The sequence below is a fragment of the Sylvia atricapilla genome, chromosome 1 (assembly GCF_009819655.1).
Source record: "Sylvia atricapilla isolate bSylAtr1 chromosome 1, bSylAtr1.pri, whole genome shotgun sequence".
Taxonomy (NCBI): domain Eukaryota; kingdom Metazoa; phylum Chordata; class Aves; order Passeriformes; family Sylviidae; genus Sylvia; species Sylvia atricapilla.
This window is the reverse complement of record NC_089140.1, coordinates 113,281,265-113,298,891: the sequence shown is the minus strand read 5'-3', so window position 1 is coordinate 113,298,891 and position 17,627 is coordinate 113,281,265. Positions and strand designations below refer to the sequence as shown.

General features: G+C 41.0%; 1 protein-coding gene across 2 annotated transcripts; it reads right to left on the bottom strand.

Annotated features, from left to right (window-relative positions):
• Positions 1-597: 597 nt before the first annotated feature.
• Positions 598-17,117, bottom strand: RGS20 (regulator of G protein signaling 20). 2 transcript variants are annotated; one of them, XM_066331026.1, is made up of 5 exons: positions 16,964-17,117; positions 7,787-7,935; positions 3,412-3,498; positions 2,335-2,569; positions 598-1,102 (listed from the first exon to the last, which is right to left on the bottom strand). In XM_066331026.1, exons 1-5 carry the CDS (start codon positions 17,060-17,062, stop codon positions 914-916), a joined length of 759 nt encoding a protein of 252 aa, XP_066187123.1. In that variant the 5' UTR covers positions 17,063-17,117; the 3' UTR covers positions 598-913. The 2 variants fall into 2 exon arrangements, with proteins under 2 accessions (XP_066187123.1, XP_066187134.1); XM_066331037.1 differs by lacking the exon at positions 16,964-17,117 and adding an exon at positions 8,085-8,163.
• Positions 17,118-17,627: the final 510 nt, after the last annotated feature.

Genomic DNA, 17,627 nt, shown 5'->3' with positions numbered 1-17,627 from the left:
CTGTATCAGAACACAAGTTCCATCTTCCTGCTTTTGTTAAGTAAACTGTGTGTATATCTGTAATATCTTACAAGATCTGTCAGGGAATGGGAGAACTTTGTATTTACAAACCCAAGCTGGCTGAAACTGCCATCCTCTTGGGAGCAAATAGTGAAGGGTTTTACAAACACCTGCTGAGGGAAGAGAAAAATATGTGAGAATTCTTGTGCTTTATTTTGGAATTTGAATGCCCAGACTTGTCTTCCTCTGAAATAAATAATTTAACATTATGAACATCAACAAAGGGAACTTAATGCTTTCAGCAGGTTCTAGTACTAAGATAACAAACCTTAAACAAAAGATTTTTTTTATATAAGCAGCATTATTTCAACCAGTAACTTTCATAAACTTGAGATTGTTATGCCAATTTCGATTAGTGCACCATGTATGCATTAAATATACCAAAACAAGTGGAGTGTACCTATGCCAGGTGTGATGGCACTGCCCAGAGTAAAACAGTATTGACAGTAATATTTTGACTTTTGTCACAGTGTGGATAGCACAACTGGTTTTGTTTTCAAGAAAATTCTAACACTCCACTTAAATATCAGTTTTAGTTGCTATTTGTACCTCAGACATAAGTTGTAATAGGCTTGTGTCTGAATTGTCTTCTGTGTTTGAAAAAATACTCCATTTTTTAACAAGGTTTCTTCTTCATTTTCTTCATTTCCTTTTGCAAAGTAATACTAAATTTAATCAGAAATTGTACTTAGCTGATTGTGTCAGAGCTTTGTGCGGATTTAAATTATTCAGTCTGTAGTAAAACTTGCCTGAGTTATTTTCAGGTAAATATCTGATTAATTCTAAATTCCCTGTGGATTTCTGTAGCCCAGAGTCCCATATTTTTTAAAATAAATACATTTAAGAAAAAAATCTATGCTTCAATGGATTTTTCAGACAAGGACTGAAGCAAGTCCTTATAAATAGCAGAGTTCATAAACCGTGGGTAAGAGTCTCTGTGCATTAAGGTATAAATTTGAAGCTGTGCATCATCAAAGGTGTGTTGTGAGGGTTCCAGCATATTTCGGTTAATAACTTCTCTTACTCTGGAGTCCAGACTGACCTGTGTATTAAAATAGAAAGTCATGTAAATAATAGTGGTGAGTAGTACAGGTGGGATCTTAGTTTTGTTTTATTGGTTGAAAAAGCCATATTTTTTAAGCATTTCAGCTGGTGTCTTCCAAGACTGTAAAAATTGCTAAATATACTTAAAAATGCTAAAAATTATTCTGTTAAAATTTGAATGGAGTAGTATCTTGAGTTTGGGTAGAGAAATGTCCTCACTGAGATACTTTATTGGAACAAGGCTGTCTGCAATACCATTATTACTGAGACTGATGGGTTATTTCCAGACCAACTTCCTGCTCCATGCTAGAGAGCATTTATAATTTTTTGTGACACTTCATTTCCTGGAGAGTTAGTGCTGTTGTAAAGAGGCTGAATTTGGGGTAAGAGTATGACGCAGGCGGACAGTGTAACCTGTTGCTTAATCAAGTTGCTGTTAAAAAGCAGAGTGAATTGATGTGAACCACAGGTAGGGCTATTTAATGACTTCATACAACATACAGTAATGTCTTTTTTTTTTTTCTTTCTCCAAGTCTCTAGTGTCTGTAGAGAGATAATAGCATTGCAGGAACAGACTGGGTAGATTTAATCAGCATTTTCATAAGTACATAAGTATAGCTGGCACACAAAAAAATTTAATTGCAATTTTGCAAGGATGTTGGAAGGTTTAAAATTCCAGCCGGCTAGGCAGGGTTATATTCAAACTGTACTGAGGTGTCTTTGAAACTTGGCATATTTGCTAACAGCAAAGTGACAAGTAGTTTTGAAAATTTTGGGGAAGTCATTGTGTGTGTTCTATGCCATATTTTGTCAGCTGCTCTTTGAGAAATTTGTGCTTTGAAAATAACACTTTATTTGTGGTTATTGTGCTTTTGGAGAGACGCATACACCCCCTTCCTAGTGTAACATAAAAAGGGAACTGATTTGTCCAACAAATAAAATTTGAGTTGACTTGCTCAACGTGATCAGCCATATATTTGTGCCTCAAACTAAAAATTCCACATCAGCATGCCAGGGTAGCCTAGGAAGAGCTTCCTTACAACCAGTGAAAGAAGTTTTGATCATCTCACCTTTAACGATAGGTGCCTTCTTCCCCTAAATACCTACTTGATGGCTGTGGAATGTGGGGGGGCAGGGAGAAGTTCTCCCTCATTATTGCTGTAGCTTTAAACACGTTACAAGTAACTGTGCAAAGAAACATCAAAGAATGTATTAAGCAAAGCAATATACCTCTTTTGGAGAAAGGATAGAAATATAATCTTCATAAATTAGTCTTGCTTTTTCTTCAATGACACTTTTGTTGGATTCTTGTTTTAGTTCCTCACAGGCCATCCAGAAAAGCATGTTTTCCTCACTGAATTCTGTTCGTAGAAATTCACGAAAAGCATTTCTGCCAGCTGGAGTAAGCATCAACTTGTCAAATGATTGAGCCCAGGCATTTACTTCTTCAAGAGTGGGAGCAGGGCTTAAGGAGGAAGAAGAGCAAAAGAAGAGAGAAATGAATGATTGTTACTCAAGCTGTTTGCAGCTGGCAGGAGGCATCTGCCATCACAATGGAACAAAATTGTAAGGTTCATGGGGTTCTGATTCCTCACTGGAACTACTCAAGTGCACACTCTTGTAAACACATTTATGTTTTTTGAAAGTGTGCTTATCAAAAGCTCTGATGCAGGTGATTGCCTCTGCTTTGATGCAGAAATTGCAGTTTACTGGTCAGAGTAATTGCAACAAAGAAGCACCTATGCAACAGCTAGACATTTATTCTATCCCTAATATTCCTTTCTAAATGATGGTTAAAATTTGAATGAAAATATGTATAAAGAAGCAATGATTCAAAACACTCTGAAAGGTACTCACCTGTATGTTACCATTTTGCAGGTGCTTTTACCTGCTGGAGCATTTCTGAAGAAATTGTTGCCTGACTTTTAGGAGGATTTAAGTTCCACTTTATTATTTTTCTAAGGCTGAGCATTGCTGGTTATGCTTATTTCGTACTTGCTGGGTGGAAACAGGATGTATTTTTAAAAGTTTTCAGGAAAAAGGGAGACAGTTTACAATGTTGGTTTTAACTTGTCATGAAGGTGGGGATGTGCTTACTTGCTGCATATAAATAAAATTATAGATCAGATCTTTGGTTCATTAGAAGGTAAAAAAACCCAGGTGACTTGCAAGTTGAGTGTAAATGACAAGTAGATAATAGTTATTTTCATGTTTCAGGTAGATTATTGCAAATCATTGCAATTATTTAGTATGGTTTGTTGGGTTTGTTTCATTTTAGCTTGACAGAGCTCTTAATCAAGACCATACCTTTCCTCACAGTTTGGAATACCCTCTGCTTGGAGTTCATGAGATGTTCTCCTTGCTCTGTCTTCTTCTTGATTTCTAACAGTAAGACTGCAAAGTAGCAGACAAAGTTTTAGTCAACTTTATAGAGAAAAAGGCTGAACATACACCAATACTTTTCCTTCTGTGCTTAAAAACAATTCTGAAAGGACAGAAGCTAATGATAGGCACATTACCCACACTTATATTCTGACCTTAATTTTACAGTTGTATAAACCTTGAGTATAGCTGAATGCTGTTTAATATTCTATAATAAAGATTTTCCACAGAAAGAGCATAGTTCCATAAAATATCTCGAAGGGACCCATTAGGATTGTCAAGTCCTATTATATATATATATTTTTATATATATATATATATATACACACAACTGTATATATATGTATGTATATGGGATATACATGCATACACTTGGTTACATAGCAATTTGTAATGTGTATGCTCAGTACAATGCTTTTACTTAAACTGGACCTAATGTGCTGGTTTAATGTGGGTTAGATTTCAAGGTAGGTGGGTTTGGGTTTATTTGCATTTTTTTTCTCCTCAGCTGTGATGAGGGCCAAGACTTGTTTGGAGTGGTGATACCATGTTCCAGGAAAGCCAGAGTTCAGAAGCAGGACACAAGATTTAAGTGAGCTAAAGACTTCTGTATGTAATATTGGAAGGGTAGGCATCTTTCAGAGTTCAGATGTAGATACAGCCAGATAGTGGGGTGATTGATTACATCTCAGAAAATTGCTAATACATGTGTCAAAATGTAAGGTCTGGAGCACAAAGAGCAGATCTGTCATTGCTGAGTATCATTTTGAGTATGTCTGAATGGAAACACTTTCTGTAGCACTGCAAAACTGACAGTTCTTGATGTCCCATGGAAGGGTAGCTGTCCACTCCTGCTTCTTTCATCAAATGTTAGTTAAGATAGCTCTAGTTTTTAAAAATTTCTTTTGTAGTTATAGATGATTCATTTTCATTTGAAGCTGGATTTCCAAATATAAATTTTTTAGGGGTTGGGGACTACATTCCAGTTCATATAGGCTATGGTAGCTTAGTGAGAAATGTATGTGCATACACACATGCAGTTATATAATCTGTAAAGCTGCTTAAAATATGTCAAGAAGAAAAGGTCCCAGTGAATAACCTGTTATTTATATGAAACGGGCCCTCCAGCAACGCAGTCACTATAACTTCTAGGGAAATATCAAACTTAATTTCTTCATTTGTATCTTACCTTTCTTTCATGCTAATATTCTAAGTTTTGCTGCCTTAATCCCTAAGAATCTCATTTATCTCTAGGAAGGTTTTTTGTTTTTTGGTTTTTTGTTTTTAAACCAGTAGATTTTTCTGCCTGTTTTGCATTCTAAACTCTTGGCCAAGTCTTATTTGCAGCCTCATTATTTGTTGGGCATCTCCTTCTCTGTCTTTTTCTACCGTGGTCCTGATCTTTTTCTGCCTTCTGATGTTTGCATTTTTGTAGTGGAGTTTCTCACAGACTTTTAAGTAAACAAAAGTGATATTTTGGAGACTCTGCATTCCTCTCTGGAGAAGGAACAATTGATAGACCTCTAGTTTGACCAGTGGGGTCAGAGAGGTGTCAACCTCATTGCCCAATTCCTGGTCAAACTCCAAAAACTATATAAATCAAAGTAAAAAAATAAATCTCTCTTTTTTGCTGTGACAGCCTGGCTGCATGAGTGTCATTCTTTGCCTGTCCATCTAGCGACAGTCTACTGTTAGTCCATAACCTGCAGAGACCTGCTTTTCTCTTTGCCACAGCAGTCCATGTATTGAAGACATAGGAAAGCTTTTGTATTGCTAAGATGGAGAGCAGATACTGCAAACACTTTTTTTCAGCAGCATCTGAACCATCTGTTCAAACCAATAAACTATGTCAACTTATCTTTTCAGAAAAAAAAAAAAAAAAAAAAAAAAAGAAAAAGTAGTAGTGCTAGTTCTTTATTCTGTTAGGTTATATTGGCCTCAAGCCTTTACTACCCTTTTTGCCAGTAGTTCTGACCTTTTTTGAGTATGTCAAGTGATATGTATTCCTCACACACAGACAGGAAATGATACTCTTATCAGAACTGGTTTTGGATTGAGGGGAACCAACAGATCCAATAGAAAGGAATACAGTTTTCATAGGATAATGCGCAGAAAAGGAAAAAGACCAAAGAAATAACAAAAGTTTCCTTAAGACAGCATGCCATACATCAGAAAATTACTTACAGGCAGGCTCTTTCCCTAGAAATGTACAAGTAAGTAATAAAGAGACTAGTGCAATACTGGATCCTCTGGGGATCTGGAAGAGTAACAGGCTGAAGGCTTGGATTTGACTGTAGGAATGAATACAGGCTCTGAGCATCCAGCTGAGAGACTCATTTCAGTTCATTCTAAATCTACTATTAAGAATATGCTGAATATTGGATGTTCAGCAGCTCAGCTGCATGACTCATGGAGACTGTTATTTTTATTCCTATTCATAATTTTTCTGTTCCAAGAGCTTAGGCTATTTTGAGGAAATGGTCTATGAATGGGGAATATAAATAGCTTAATTACGGTTTGTTTTGCATTTCTTGCTACTAGAAAACAATTGTTAAAAAAATCAAAAATTATTTTAAATCTGAAACAAGCTGCTCTGTTTCTGAGCCTGTATTGGTTTCCCAGATGATTCTGAAATTCAAATAGGAATTTTAAGCATCATAAAATGTGGGTAGTTTCACAAACACTATTGAGTAAATTGCTTTCTTTGAATTGTTTGAATAGTGAGATGCACAGAAAATTAGCATCCTGGGAAATATCAGGTAAAATTGCAAAAAAAAAACCCTCACTTTATCAACAATTTAAAAGGTAAAATGCAAATTTTATATATCATGACATAGTAGATAAGTGTGTCTTATTTTCTTTTTTGTGTAATGCAGCTCTGGACTGAACCACTTGCAATTGCACTGGACAGCTGTTGAATTGGCATTGGAATTTGTATGGGATGCTTTAACATAGATGCAATAGGTAGCAAACTGGTCCTGTACAGTCAGAGTGTTAATGTCTCTAAATTCTACTTTAGTTTACCTCTAAGCACCTGCTGAAAAGCTTGATAGGATCAGAGCCAGAGTTCTTAGCATCTCACAAAAAATCTCAAACATCCAAGCAGCATTTTGTCCTTGCAAATTATCACTATTTGCATTTGGGAGGGCAGAATTTTTTGTCTTGGCTTCTGATGAACTGAGTACCAATAGCAAAGGAATGATCAGTCTGTTCTTTCCTTGCCTTTAATGGAGTTCTCCAAAGCATTTGCCACAAAGTGCTATTGGAAAACAACATTAGTGGAATAGATTACTAGCCCAGGCTGTAAGGTTATTTATGACCACTTCCCATCACCTCAGTGCCAGGTTTGCTTGCTCTGAAGTATTTATGTGGTGGATAGTGAATTTCTAAGAAGCATTCCACTTGCTGTCAGTGTTTTGGCTGAACCCTATGGCTGTTTAAGACTTTTTGTTTGTTGGAATACAAGTTCTACTCTCACCCATTAAGAAACACTTGGCCCTAAACAGATACAGGGCTTTTGAGTATGTGAAGATTTACTTCAGTTTAGAGTGGAATCTCTTGGATCTGGAGGAGCTGGTAAGAAAGTGAAGGTGAGTGCATTGTTAATTTAAGGAATCAAGTGATTCCTTCTCTTTTGCTTTGATTGATAAAATTTCTTCCTTAACAGGAATGGAACTTTTGTAATGGGAGGTTTTTTTCTGAATTTTTTTTCTTCTTAGCTCTTCATCTTCAGCAAATACCTACAATGTTTAAAGTTTCTGGCCCCAATGATTATCTTCATATGAGTTGCAGGTGCCATGAGTTGGCAGTACTAATTAATGACAACAGCTCCAGTTACCTTCAGGGGAAAAGAAGAGTGCTGGGCACTTGGTTGTTCATTTTCTAACCTAAAATCCTTCCACCTTCTCCTAACTCCATTTAAAACCTTTGGCACTGCTTGCCAAGGCGCAAATCTAAAGCTGTGACATACTCTGGTATTGCTTTCAGTTTTTAGTAGGAGCCTTGGTGAAGCTCAGTGCTGAGGAGACCCTGTCCAGCACAGAACAGACATTACACAGTATTGACAGAGAACAATAGAAATACTATATAAATACTGCTTTCTAAATCTATTATTTCAATGGCAGAGGAAAGAAAGAATACACTGGAGTAGAAGGTTGTGTCTAGTAGTAGAGCACAACTATCTCTTTGTGTTCCAGATCTCCAGAATTCTACAAGTGTTTTCTTTGTGGTGTCCTATGCAGGAACACACAGTTCTTTCCCTGCTATTCTGTTCCCTAGAGGCCTGAATGAGAGGGGTTACCATGAGCAGCTGCAGCAACAGCACCAACAAAAGCAGCAGGCATTGGACCCTCGATTTCCTGTGCTGAGCTGAGCCTGTGCAGCACCTGGGGTCTCCGGGGTCGTAGCCATCTGCCGTTTGCGTATCTCCGTCCTCTCTGATCCCATGGGCTGCAAGCAACAAAGGAAAGGGGAAGTAAGAAATCTCTCTTTTTTTTTTTTTTTTTTTTTTTTTTTTTTTTTTTTTTTTTTTTTGTTTTGTTTGTTTTGTTTGTTTGTTTGCTTTAAAAACCTTACCCAGAGGTGCTGAAGGCTACAGCCTCAAAGGAACTGAAAAGCTAAATCACTGATTTTCCCCTGTAGGAAGTTCTTAAGTGTTGAATCCTTTGGAAAATTCACTCATTTAAGTGCAGTGATGGGAGGCAAAGGGCTAATGAATTCTTCAAGTAAGTTGTAATACAATGAGAAGGGAGTGGTGATGCAGAGAACAAAAGGTACTGGAGAAGGGAATACAGGTGAGCTCGCCCCTGATAAGTAACAGCTCTGTAAGTTACCCAATACAGCCTCGCCCCTGATGAGTCACAGCTATATCCAATAAAGATAAGTGTGAGAAAAGGGTTAGCTGGTGAGGGGGAATCATGAAGGAGAAGGATCCTGGGGAGATAGAATCACTGCTGTGAGGTCAGGCTGGGTCTGCAGGTAGAGCCTGGTGTTGGAACTTGCAGCCATAGTCTAGCCAGGTAAAAGCCTGCAGTCAGAGTCTGCAAACTAATACATGCAGTCATAGTTTAGCAGGAAATAACCAGCAGTCAGGGGTTGCAAGGGAAACTACAGTAGGAGCTTGCTGCAGCTAGAGTCAGTGAATAGTTGGAATCAGGACAGTTGAGGTGTAAAGAGGAATAAACCAGAACCCTTTTCACACTGTGATAAACAGGAAGTCTGTGTCTTGGCTCATTTCTGCCCTCTAACAAGAGGGCTGCTGCAACAGGTATAAGTGAGGGGTTTTGGAAAGCTAGAGCTCTTTGTATAGAGGTATGTAAGCCTAGGAGTTGAAAAGTGTTTCTTGATGTTTTGACTTCAAGGCCATCCTTAAAAAAGTGAATAGAAGTAGTTAGGATTTTTTTTTTCTTTCACCTGTTTGCCAATGCACAGGCTGCATGATGCTTGAGTGAGACACCTGAGCTCTCATGAAAATCTGACCTTTGGTGCATATTGAGGATGTCTCAAACCTGCTGGTTCCCTTTATAGCAAAGGAGGAAGGGCCAATGCTCATCTCTCCATTGATTTCCACAGTTTAAAAAAACTTATTTCTCAGTGCTTCTGTGAAGATGAGGAAGAAACACAAAACTAGATGACAATAATTACATGGTTTTCACTGAGCCCCCCAACTGAAGACAGCATGAAACAATTTTTGGTGGATGCACTGGGTGACTTTTTTGCACAGTTTTAGGAAGGATTTTTGGAGACTACATTCTGCAGATTGTGCAAATAAGTGGTGTTGATGAACTGACAAGTCCTCTTGAAGTCCCTGTTCATTTCTGACCTCTGAGCTTCACATTTGCTCTACAGCACTTAATAGTGCTCTCCCTGTTATGCTGAAAGTTGTGCCATATGTAAGTGGCAGATGTCTTTGAGGGATGAAATGCTAACTTTTATGAAGATGAGTGGGGTTTTCTTCATTTTATTTGTATTTGATTTTTGGATACATAGCTAGTCATCCTCCTGTGTCACGAGATCCCTTTGTGTGTAAGTTTGTTTCAAGTTGCTAAACCTTTTGAGGCCATGACAATTGGGAATTAAAATGTCAGACTTGAATCTAATGAGATAAATACTTGGAGGTCAAAAGCTGCTTTCATTTCTAAAATGTTCATCCAGGTTTAGGAAATGCTATTTTTTTAACTTGAGAGGGAATGTACAGATGGTGTCATGGACTCAACAGAAGTGTCAGGAGAAGAAAGAGTGTTATTTTAGCAGAGTGCAGCATTAAAATTTGCTGCACTTTGGCTATTGTGGGGTTTTTTTGTTTTTGTTTTTTAATGTTGAATTTGTTTCTGCTCTTAAAGCTTAATAGTTTTTGTATTTGTGAGAACCACCCACTCTCCCAAGAGACAAATGCATGACATGGTAGCAGCAGATGCACCTGTGTAGCAGAAGGAATAAAATACAAGAACAACAATATAGACAGAAACTACAACCCATTTTGAAACTCTGAAGGCCTAATCTGACAAGCAATGCCTAAATCACCAGAAATAGAAAATTAGAAAAGGAACATAGGTTGGGGAGGGGCAGTTGGAAGCTTTCTTGTTTCAAAATGCAAAATAACTGAAATATAGAATGCACTTGTAGATTCAGATTTGTCAGCTTCCTTTGTCCACATTAATGGAATTAATAAGTATTAATTTCCATCCAGATAACAATACTTTTTTTTAAATGGAGCATTTTCAGATTTCAATTAAAGAGTGATAGCTTATAAAACATTTTTTGAAGGAACATATATCTAACAATATTTCAGGCTGCTTTGGATAGTAAGCAATTATTATTGATTAGAAAAACGTAACTTGGATTCAGACATGTGCTGTTTCTATAACCTAATATATCCACTCTTACTTCTGAGATATTTTTTGTTCACACATTCTTATCTCTTATTCATATTAACAATGAGTTAGCCTGGGCTAAATACAATCCAAGGTCCATGTAACAGGATGGCAAGGTAGTGGTGCAGGTTATTACAGAATTGTAGAAATTTTGATGCACTTAGTATTAAGTCCCATAGGACAAAACCATGTCAAACTGGTGAGGTTCACAGAAAAAGCAACAAGTGATCTATCTCAGCACTGTTTACCTAATTTCAGAAGAGCTTATTTTATGTATGTAGGTATCTTTCTGCTGCTTCTAATACATCCAGAATTTCACTGTAAACATGGAAGTTTTCCATCACACTTTGCTGCTTCTCACTGCAACCACCAGAGCTGTGTAATGAGCCTTGCCAGGCAGTTGGTGGTTTGAATTGTGCTGTGTGCAGGAATGGGTAGTAGATTTATCAATTTCTCCAGTGAATATTATTCATAGGAATTAACAAAATTTCTTGCTCCTTAATAGTGCAGCCCACATTAGCAACAATTTAAGCAATTGCTTGATTGATTTGTGGATCTGTGGGAATTGAGGTGGTTATTATTTTGCCTTCAGTAGACTTCAGGCTCCTTTAGGGCAAAAAGGAAAGGGTGTTTTTAGACCTTGTAGTGAAAAGTTCTTCTATTCGTGTAATTGTATAGTTGTTAATTTGGGACATCAGATTTCTAGATCTCTCTGAAGGTGCTATGGGAATGAAAAAATTGTATGAGAACCCTCTGTACTGGATGTTCTCTGCACTTTGAGAACTGGAGTCTGCCTTCTCTGTCCCCGCCATCTGGAGCAGCAATGTGCCTTGTTTGAAAATGGGTTAGAGAAGAATGCACAGAGGATTAGAAAACTGGAGATGGACTGCTGTCCTGTACGTGTTTTCTGGGGAATCCAAAAATACATCATTCCATCAGTACCCTAAAAGTAAGATAACTTTGGCCAAAGGACTTCCACCTCTACCATCTCATGCTCTTTTTATACTCAGACTGGGTATAGTTTTAGCCAATTGCTGGGTATAGAATGAATAGTCAATAAGGTCTAATTTTGCTAATATTGAGTCACGGTGAGGAATCAAATCCTTGAATAGGACAGTGAGTGTCTAGATGGCAAGAGGGGGTTCTGTTGCACAGGTCCTCATAGTGGTGGTGTTAGTTGGACCCCATGAGGCCCCAGGACCTGCATTACTGCTCAGATCCTACACATAGCCGTCTCATGTGCCTTGGGACTGCTCCAGTGCGTGCATGATCCATCCCTGGTGATTGTCTGGAGCTACAAAACGTCTTCTGCCTCCCTAAATTGTGTGCATTACTCTATCCTGTATGATCATTTTTGCATTTGCAGGAAGTTTCTTCTGACTATGGACAAGTGACTGACCACTTACAAGTCTCCTCTGACTACCTGCAGTTTGTGCAGAATTGGGTTGATTTTGTAGCTTTGGAGCTTCTGGATATCCTCCGCCCCAGATATTAGTCAGCACACTGGAACATAAAGAAAGCTGTCTAGGCACAGTGGGTCCTGCCTGGAGGAATCCACAGAACCATCCAAATTCCACAGAGAGTGCCAATTAGTCAAATACGTAAATGAGAATGGGGAGTAGAAGTTGAGGGGATCAGCTTTGTCTCCAGTTGGTTCATTGTTTCAAGTCAATCTAATGTAACATGTAATATGCCCGGGTGCAGAGTTTCTGGATCTCCCAAGGAAAGAGATAGCCTTCTCTGTTATGATAACAACAAATTTAGTCCATTATAAAATTCCTAAAGAGCAATTAAACAAAAATAGAGGAAAATTAATGGCACATATTCTTGCTTCTTATCCCACTAGAATCATATAAGAAAGTACGTGCTCCTATTATTGAATGCTAATAAGTAATTTAAAAAAAGTCCAAGGATTTAAGCAAGCATCTGAGATGCTACTTTTGACAATAGTGGCAAAACCTGTGTAAGCTTTAAGAGTAATGTTGAGGTGGTGAAATAAGAACGTCTGCCATGCTTTCTCCACTCCAAAGCACACCTATCTGACATTCAGATTATGAAGCATTTCTCCGTGTAACCTTATAAACATGAAGGAGTGTAAAGGTCAGGAGTGAAAATTATTTTCCTGGTTAAAAACACCTCAAGTGATACTTGGCTTAGTTGTAACATTTATAGTATTTGCTAATTTCTCAGCAGAAATGTGGGCTAGCAAGAAAATAGCATTCCCAAAGGAGGAATGTTTAAAATCTAACCCACAAATGTAAATTTTAAAAAAACCAAAACAAAACCTCAACCAAATAAAAAAAGCGTCCCAAACCCAGGATTATGCAGAAGGTTGTAGACAAAACTTCATACTTTATCCCCGCTTTATGCTAAAACATGATGACATTTTTTCAGCTCAGAGTGCAAAGATTCTATTACTTAAACTTAATTACTGAGATGTAATGTTTCCTCCTTTTACACATTACAATCAGGCAGGTGTGCAAGTCTTTAGCTTGTCCTCGGGGCTGATTTACGTGGCCGTGGCATGAAGCTTGCCCAGTAACTCCACAGCCTGGGAAGCCCTGTGCTGGTGGAACTCTAGCTGACAGCCACTTGGAGTGAAGGCACAGATGTGGATCATATGGTCCATTTATTTTTCAGTAAATCCTTCAGGCCTGATCCAAACTCCACTAAAGCAATGAAAACCACCTATTGGTGTCAGCAAGCTTTAGGTGAGGTTATGTAACTCTCACAGTTGCTGCTTGGGCTTTGGATCTTCCGTAATGATAACCAGTGAGTTGGAAGAGATTCTGTTCTTATCTACTAATGTCATAAGAGGCTTGCAACTGGGGTCAAGTTCCAAATAAATCTCTAAATCTATTTTTTAACAATTCAGATATATTTGAGGCTGCAACAAACTCCCACTGAAGCCTGTGGCAGTTCACTGTCAACTGAAATATGAACAGGAAACTTGATGCTCGTGCTTCTTCCTTTTCATTGACAAATGTGACAAGCAGGCTTTCTGCATCAAGCAGTGTGCTATTTTAGACAGAGAAGAATTCTAATATATGTTAATGAACTCGCCCACACATATGCACATGCTTAAAGCATAGTTGTCAGATTTCCCACTTACTAGGTTAAGAGCAAGAGCTCCTCGAAAGTTATCTTGTATTATTGGAGATTTGGCATATTGTTGTGGAGTGGCTGAAATGGTTGAGACTTTGTGACTGCAAGACAGAGGTTAGCAGAAAGGAGACTGGCAGCACATGGAATAAAGCAGCTTTTTATGTCACTGCTGTGCCCAAGTCTGTTAAAGGCTGCAGTGGATAAAGTTGCAAGTGAAAACGTTATCCTGTAACTAACAGCTCTGGGATGCTTTCATGTCAAATGTCCAGAAACTGAGCACCTTCGCTTGTTTTACTTAATTTATTTTTCCAGAGGAGCAGCAGCTCAGGGGAGCCGAGTTCATCTATCCAGCTTAAAGCATTGCTTTACATTTCAAGAGGAATGGCTGAAAGGGTATCACACTGTGCAGGTAACAGGTAATTTTGCCTTGATCATGTCACCTGTGACAGGTAATTTTCTACCAACGCCTTACATGCCTTCTGCTCCTTTTTCTTGGGTATACAGTTCTGCCCACTTGGTCACCACATGAGGCTACCCTCTGAAAAAACTTCCTGCACTAAAGTCTTTCTCTGAGTAAAATCTGACTTTCCTTAGAAACCTAGTTATCTGAGGCTTCAGTGCGATTTATGTGGGTTTTGCTGTTGGTTTGTTTTGTTTATGTTTGTTATGTTTGGTTTTTAGAGATGCCCTGTATCTCCTCTGGATAAAGTATTTCTTTAGTTTGGATTTTATCACAAGAGACTTCATTGAAAATGTTACTCTAACATGCAATTAGCAGGGTCACTGTCATTATTTCTCCTGTAATAAGGGAACGACATGAAAGAATTCTTTACCAGTTGTATAGGAAAAGCAACAAAAGCAACCTGTTGTTTCTGTCCAGCTGATTATGTTGATGCTATGACAGTGGAGCAGTATGAATGCAAGTATGGATATAACTTCATCCCATGCTGAATCCTTCACAAACTAGGTCACTGCAAACTGCAATTAAGTTAAATCAGTGTCAGGATCTTCTCCTCTGCACAGCACAAGCTGTCAGCATTCCTTGTCTTCTGTGGCAGCTGGGGAGAGCCTCGGTAGATATATGTCAGTCACACTGACTGATCAGCTCTCTTGGAAGAAAAACCAACATAAAACCCGACAGGCTTCTCCAGTGCTGGGATTTTTACCACTGCCTCAACCCTGGTTTTGCTGGCTCTTATGTCAGAGAAGGTACCTGCTTCTAGTTATTTTTATGCTGCTAGTTTTAAGAAACAATAACATTTTTTAAAAAAATCATTCATTCTAATATTTTACAGACCTCTCTACTATGTTGTGAAACTGGTGCCTGTAAGCAGTTTACTCTGCTCACTCCCATTATCTCCTCCTGAGCGCTTGGTTGCATTGTGCTTAATTATGAATGGCCTCCAAAAAGCCCGTTTTACTGTACTATGAAGTGACTCATACCACACAGAAGCTCTGACAACTCGCACTGGGTACTGGAGGCACATGGTGCTGTATTAGTCAGTGACTCATTTCACATTGTACTCGGTGCTGAGATCTGACTCACACTGAACTGCGAGAGGAGCTGACTGACATTGTACTGGTCTGAAAGCTGGTTTGAATCGGGATGACTCACCCTGGACTTCATTAAGCGGTGATTCACACACTGTTTCCTATTGATTCCGACTGTCGCGATTCACTTCGGATTGTACTACGCTGGCATCTGGCTGCTCTGCAGGGCAGGCAGTGATAGCAACCCTCTGCCTGGTGAGCTCGGCTGTAGTGCCAGCCGGCAGTGTCAGCCAGGAGGAGTAGTACCAAAGTCAATTTAATGCTGAAGGAAACTCAGAATATGGCTTAGCACACATGGACTTTGGCCATGACACTTTCTGGGCCTCTTTGCTTCACCTAGCTTTGACAAGTTTTGAAAACAGCAAGTGAGGAGTAATGAACCTTTAGCAAAGATTCCTCTTGCTTCTGAATGCCAGATCTCCAGAGTATTTCTGAGACTTGCTGTCTTTTTTGTCACTTTTTCTTGGTGAAAAAAGCTGGGATGAATTTCTGTGAGTGACTGAGTATTGATAGTTGCTGATATACTTCGAGTTCATCAACATTTGACCTGAGGTCCGAGAGACACAGGCACCCTACAGTCTGAAAATTCCTTCCCAGTATTTTAAACTCAGTCCTCAGACATCACTACTCATTCTGAAATATGCTCACTGTTCTAAAAAAGGGGTAGAGATGTGTATAACAGCTTAGGTGATGCTTCCATGATTAAATGTTTGGGAGCCAGAGTAAAGATATCAAAGTAAGTATTAATGTGAGATAAAAAATTAAAGGGGAATTAAAGTAACTTCTCTCAGCTTTGAGCATTTTATAAAACATAGCTTTACATTCAGTTGGCTCAGAGTTTAGAGAGACACTCCTAATTTCAACATGACGTTCCTAATTTTAGGAACCACAACTAGGGATCTCCTAGCGGATTATGATTCCAGTGTTCCATTTAGTCAAACTGATGTTTACTGCTTGTGGTGCTATAATACAGCAGTGGTGTAGCTACCTCCACAGCCCATAGCTCTGCAGAGCACTGGATTCGATCCTGACGTTCTGTTTGTGCAACAGAGGTACAAGGAGACCCCTTGCCGTTACGTCATAGCAACAAGTGCCATATGAAAAGTTATCATTTTGCGTTTTTCAACAGCAAAAATGAAATAATGGAATGGTTGCATCATGCAAATTGCACTGCTATTAAATTATTGTAGGTTTTTACTGGAGTGTACAAGGATAATTTTATTTCAATTTCTCTATTTGTGTCCAATTTTCATTACCTGCTTTTTCCTAACCACTGATATTACCTAATGACAGAGCTCAGGAAGAGCTCTTTCTCTTCTCTAAGGATGCTTAGTGAGGCAGGCTGGTACTAGAAGACTCTCTATGCAACATTCGCCTGTTGCTGCTTATCTCTCTAACTCGGCAGGGGAGCCCCGGGCTCCGAGAACAGACGCACCGCGGGACCCCCTTCACGGTGGGGCGGGGGCACGGCTGCTGCCTCATCCTCGGCCGCACTCGTGAGACGAGGCAGAAGGACCCCTGAGCGCTTGGCGGGGACAGAGCCGAGCTGTTACCTGCGCTGCGGTCAGGGCGGGGTGCGATCCCGCCCCAGTGAAGGTCCTGACCCCACTCCCAGAGTCGAGGTCAGCCCGGTGCTACCCGGGCTCTGCGCTGGGAGCCCCTGGGGAGGGACGTGGCGGTGAGAGCCGAGCACCGGGCGCTCCCGGCTTGCAGCTCCCGACCCTTCGGGAGACCGGGGGAAACACCTTTTATGCCGAGTCCACCACGTTCCCCCTGAAGAGGGCGGCCACAGCCGCTGTCCCGCCGCGGGAGCCACCGCCGGTACCGCGTCCCGTTCCGTCGCGCTGCCCCCGGGGCGGCTCCAGCTGCGGCTCGGGGCTTGCGCCGCGCCCGCCCGGAGCGCGGGATGCGGTGCCCGCTGCCGCCGAGCGGGGCCGAGCGCTACTTACGGTGTCGGCGGCGGGGCCCGGCCGGGCGTCCTCGCCCGCTTCCCCTCCGGTCCCGGCGGGCTGGGCGACCGGGAACGGCGGCTCGCCAGCCCCACGCATGCGCCCGGCCCCCGCGGGCTCGTCTCCCGGCGCGGCCGCGGGTGGGTTCGCTGGCCGCGGCTGCAGCCGGAGGAGCGAGGCCGGCAGCCCGCGCTGCCCGCCCCGGCACGGCACGACGGGGTGGGCTGGAGCCTGGTCGCCCCTGGCGAGGCGAGCACCGGGGGCTGCTGCGGCTCAGGGCTGGTCTGCAAAGGGATTAAAGGCAGCAGCGCCCGCTCCGCGGCGGCGGACTGGGGAGGGCGCGGGGGGAGCCATGGGACAGGCGCCGCAGGGAGAAATGCCGGGGAGACCGGCGTGAGAGCCTGTGAGTGGAGAGTGTGTGTGTGCGTGTGTGTGTGTGTGTGTATGTGTGTGCGCTGATGGGAGGGAGTGGGAAGGGCTTGGAGAGGCGGCGGTGCCGCCGTGGGGCTCGGTGCTGGTGCTTCAGTGTGCACAGATGCCTTAGAGGAGAGCCTGGGCTTGTCAACCCGGCCGTAGAACACGCTCGCATTTTAAGGAACTGCGTATTCAGATACACAGCCTTCCCTCCCCTAGCCGCCTCCTGCCTTCCAGCGGCGCAGGGCTC

Bases quoted from the DNA above. Each gene is read 5' to 3' on its own strand.
- RGS20 (XM_066331026.1), bottom strand. From the start codon at position 17,062: ATGCGTGGGGCTGGCGAGCCGCCGTTCCCGGTCGCCCAGCCCGCCGGG. The intron at 7,936-16,963 runs GTAAGTAGCGCT...TGTTGCTTGCAG, and splicing joins CGGGCCCCGCCGCCGACACC to CCCATGGGATCAGAGAGGAC. The intron at 3,499-7,786 runs GTAACCCCTCTC...GCTACTTTGCAG, and splicing joins TGTTGCTGCAGCTGCTCATG to TCTTACTGTTAGAAATCAAG.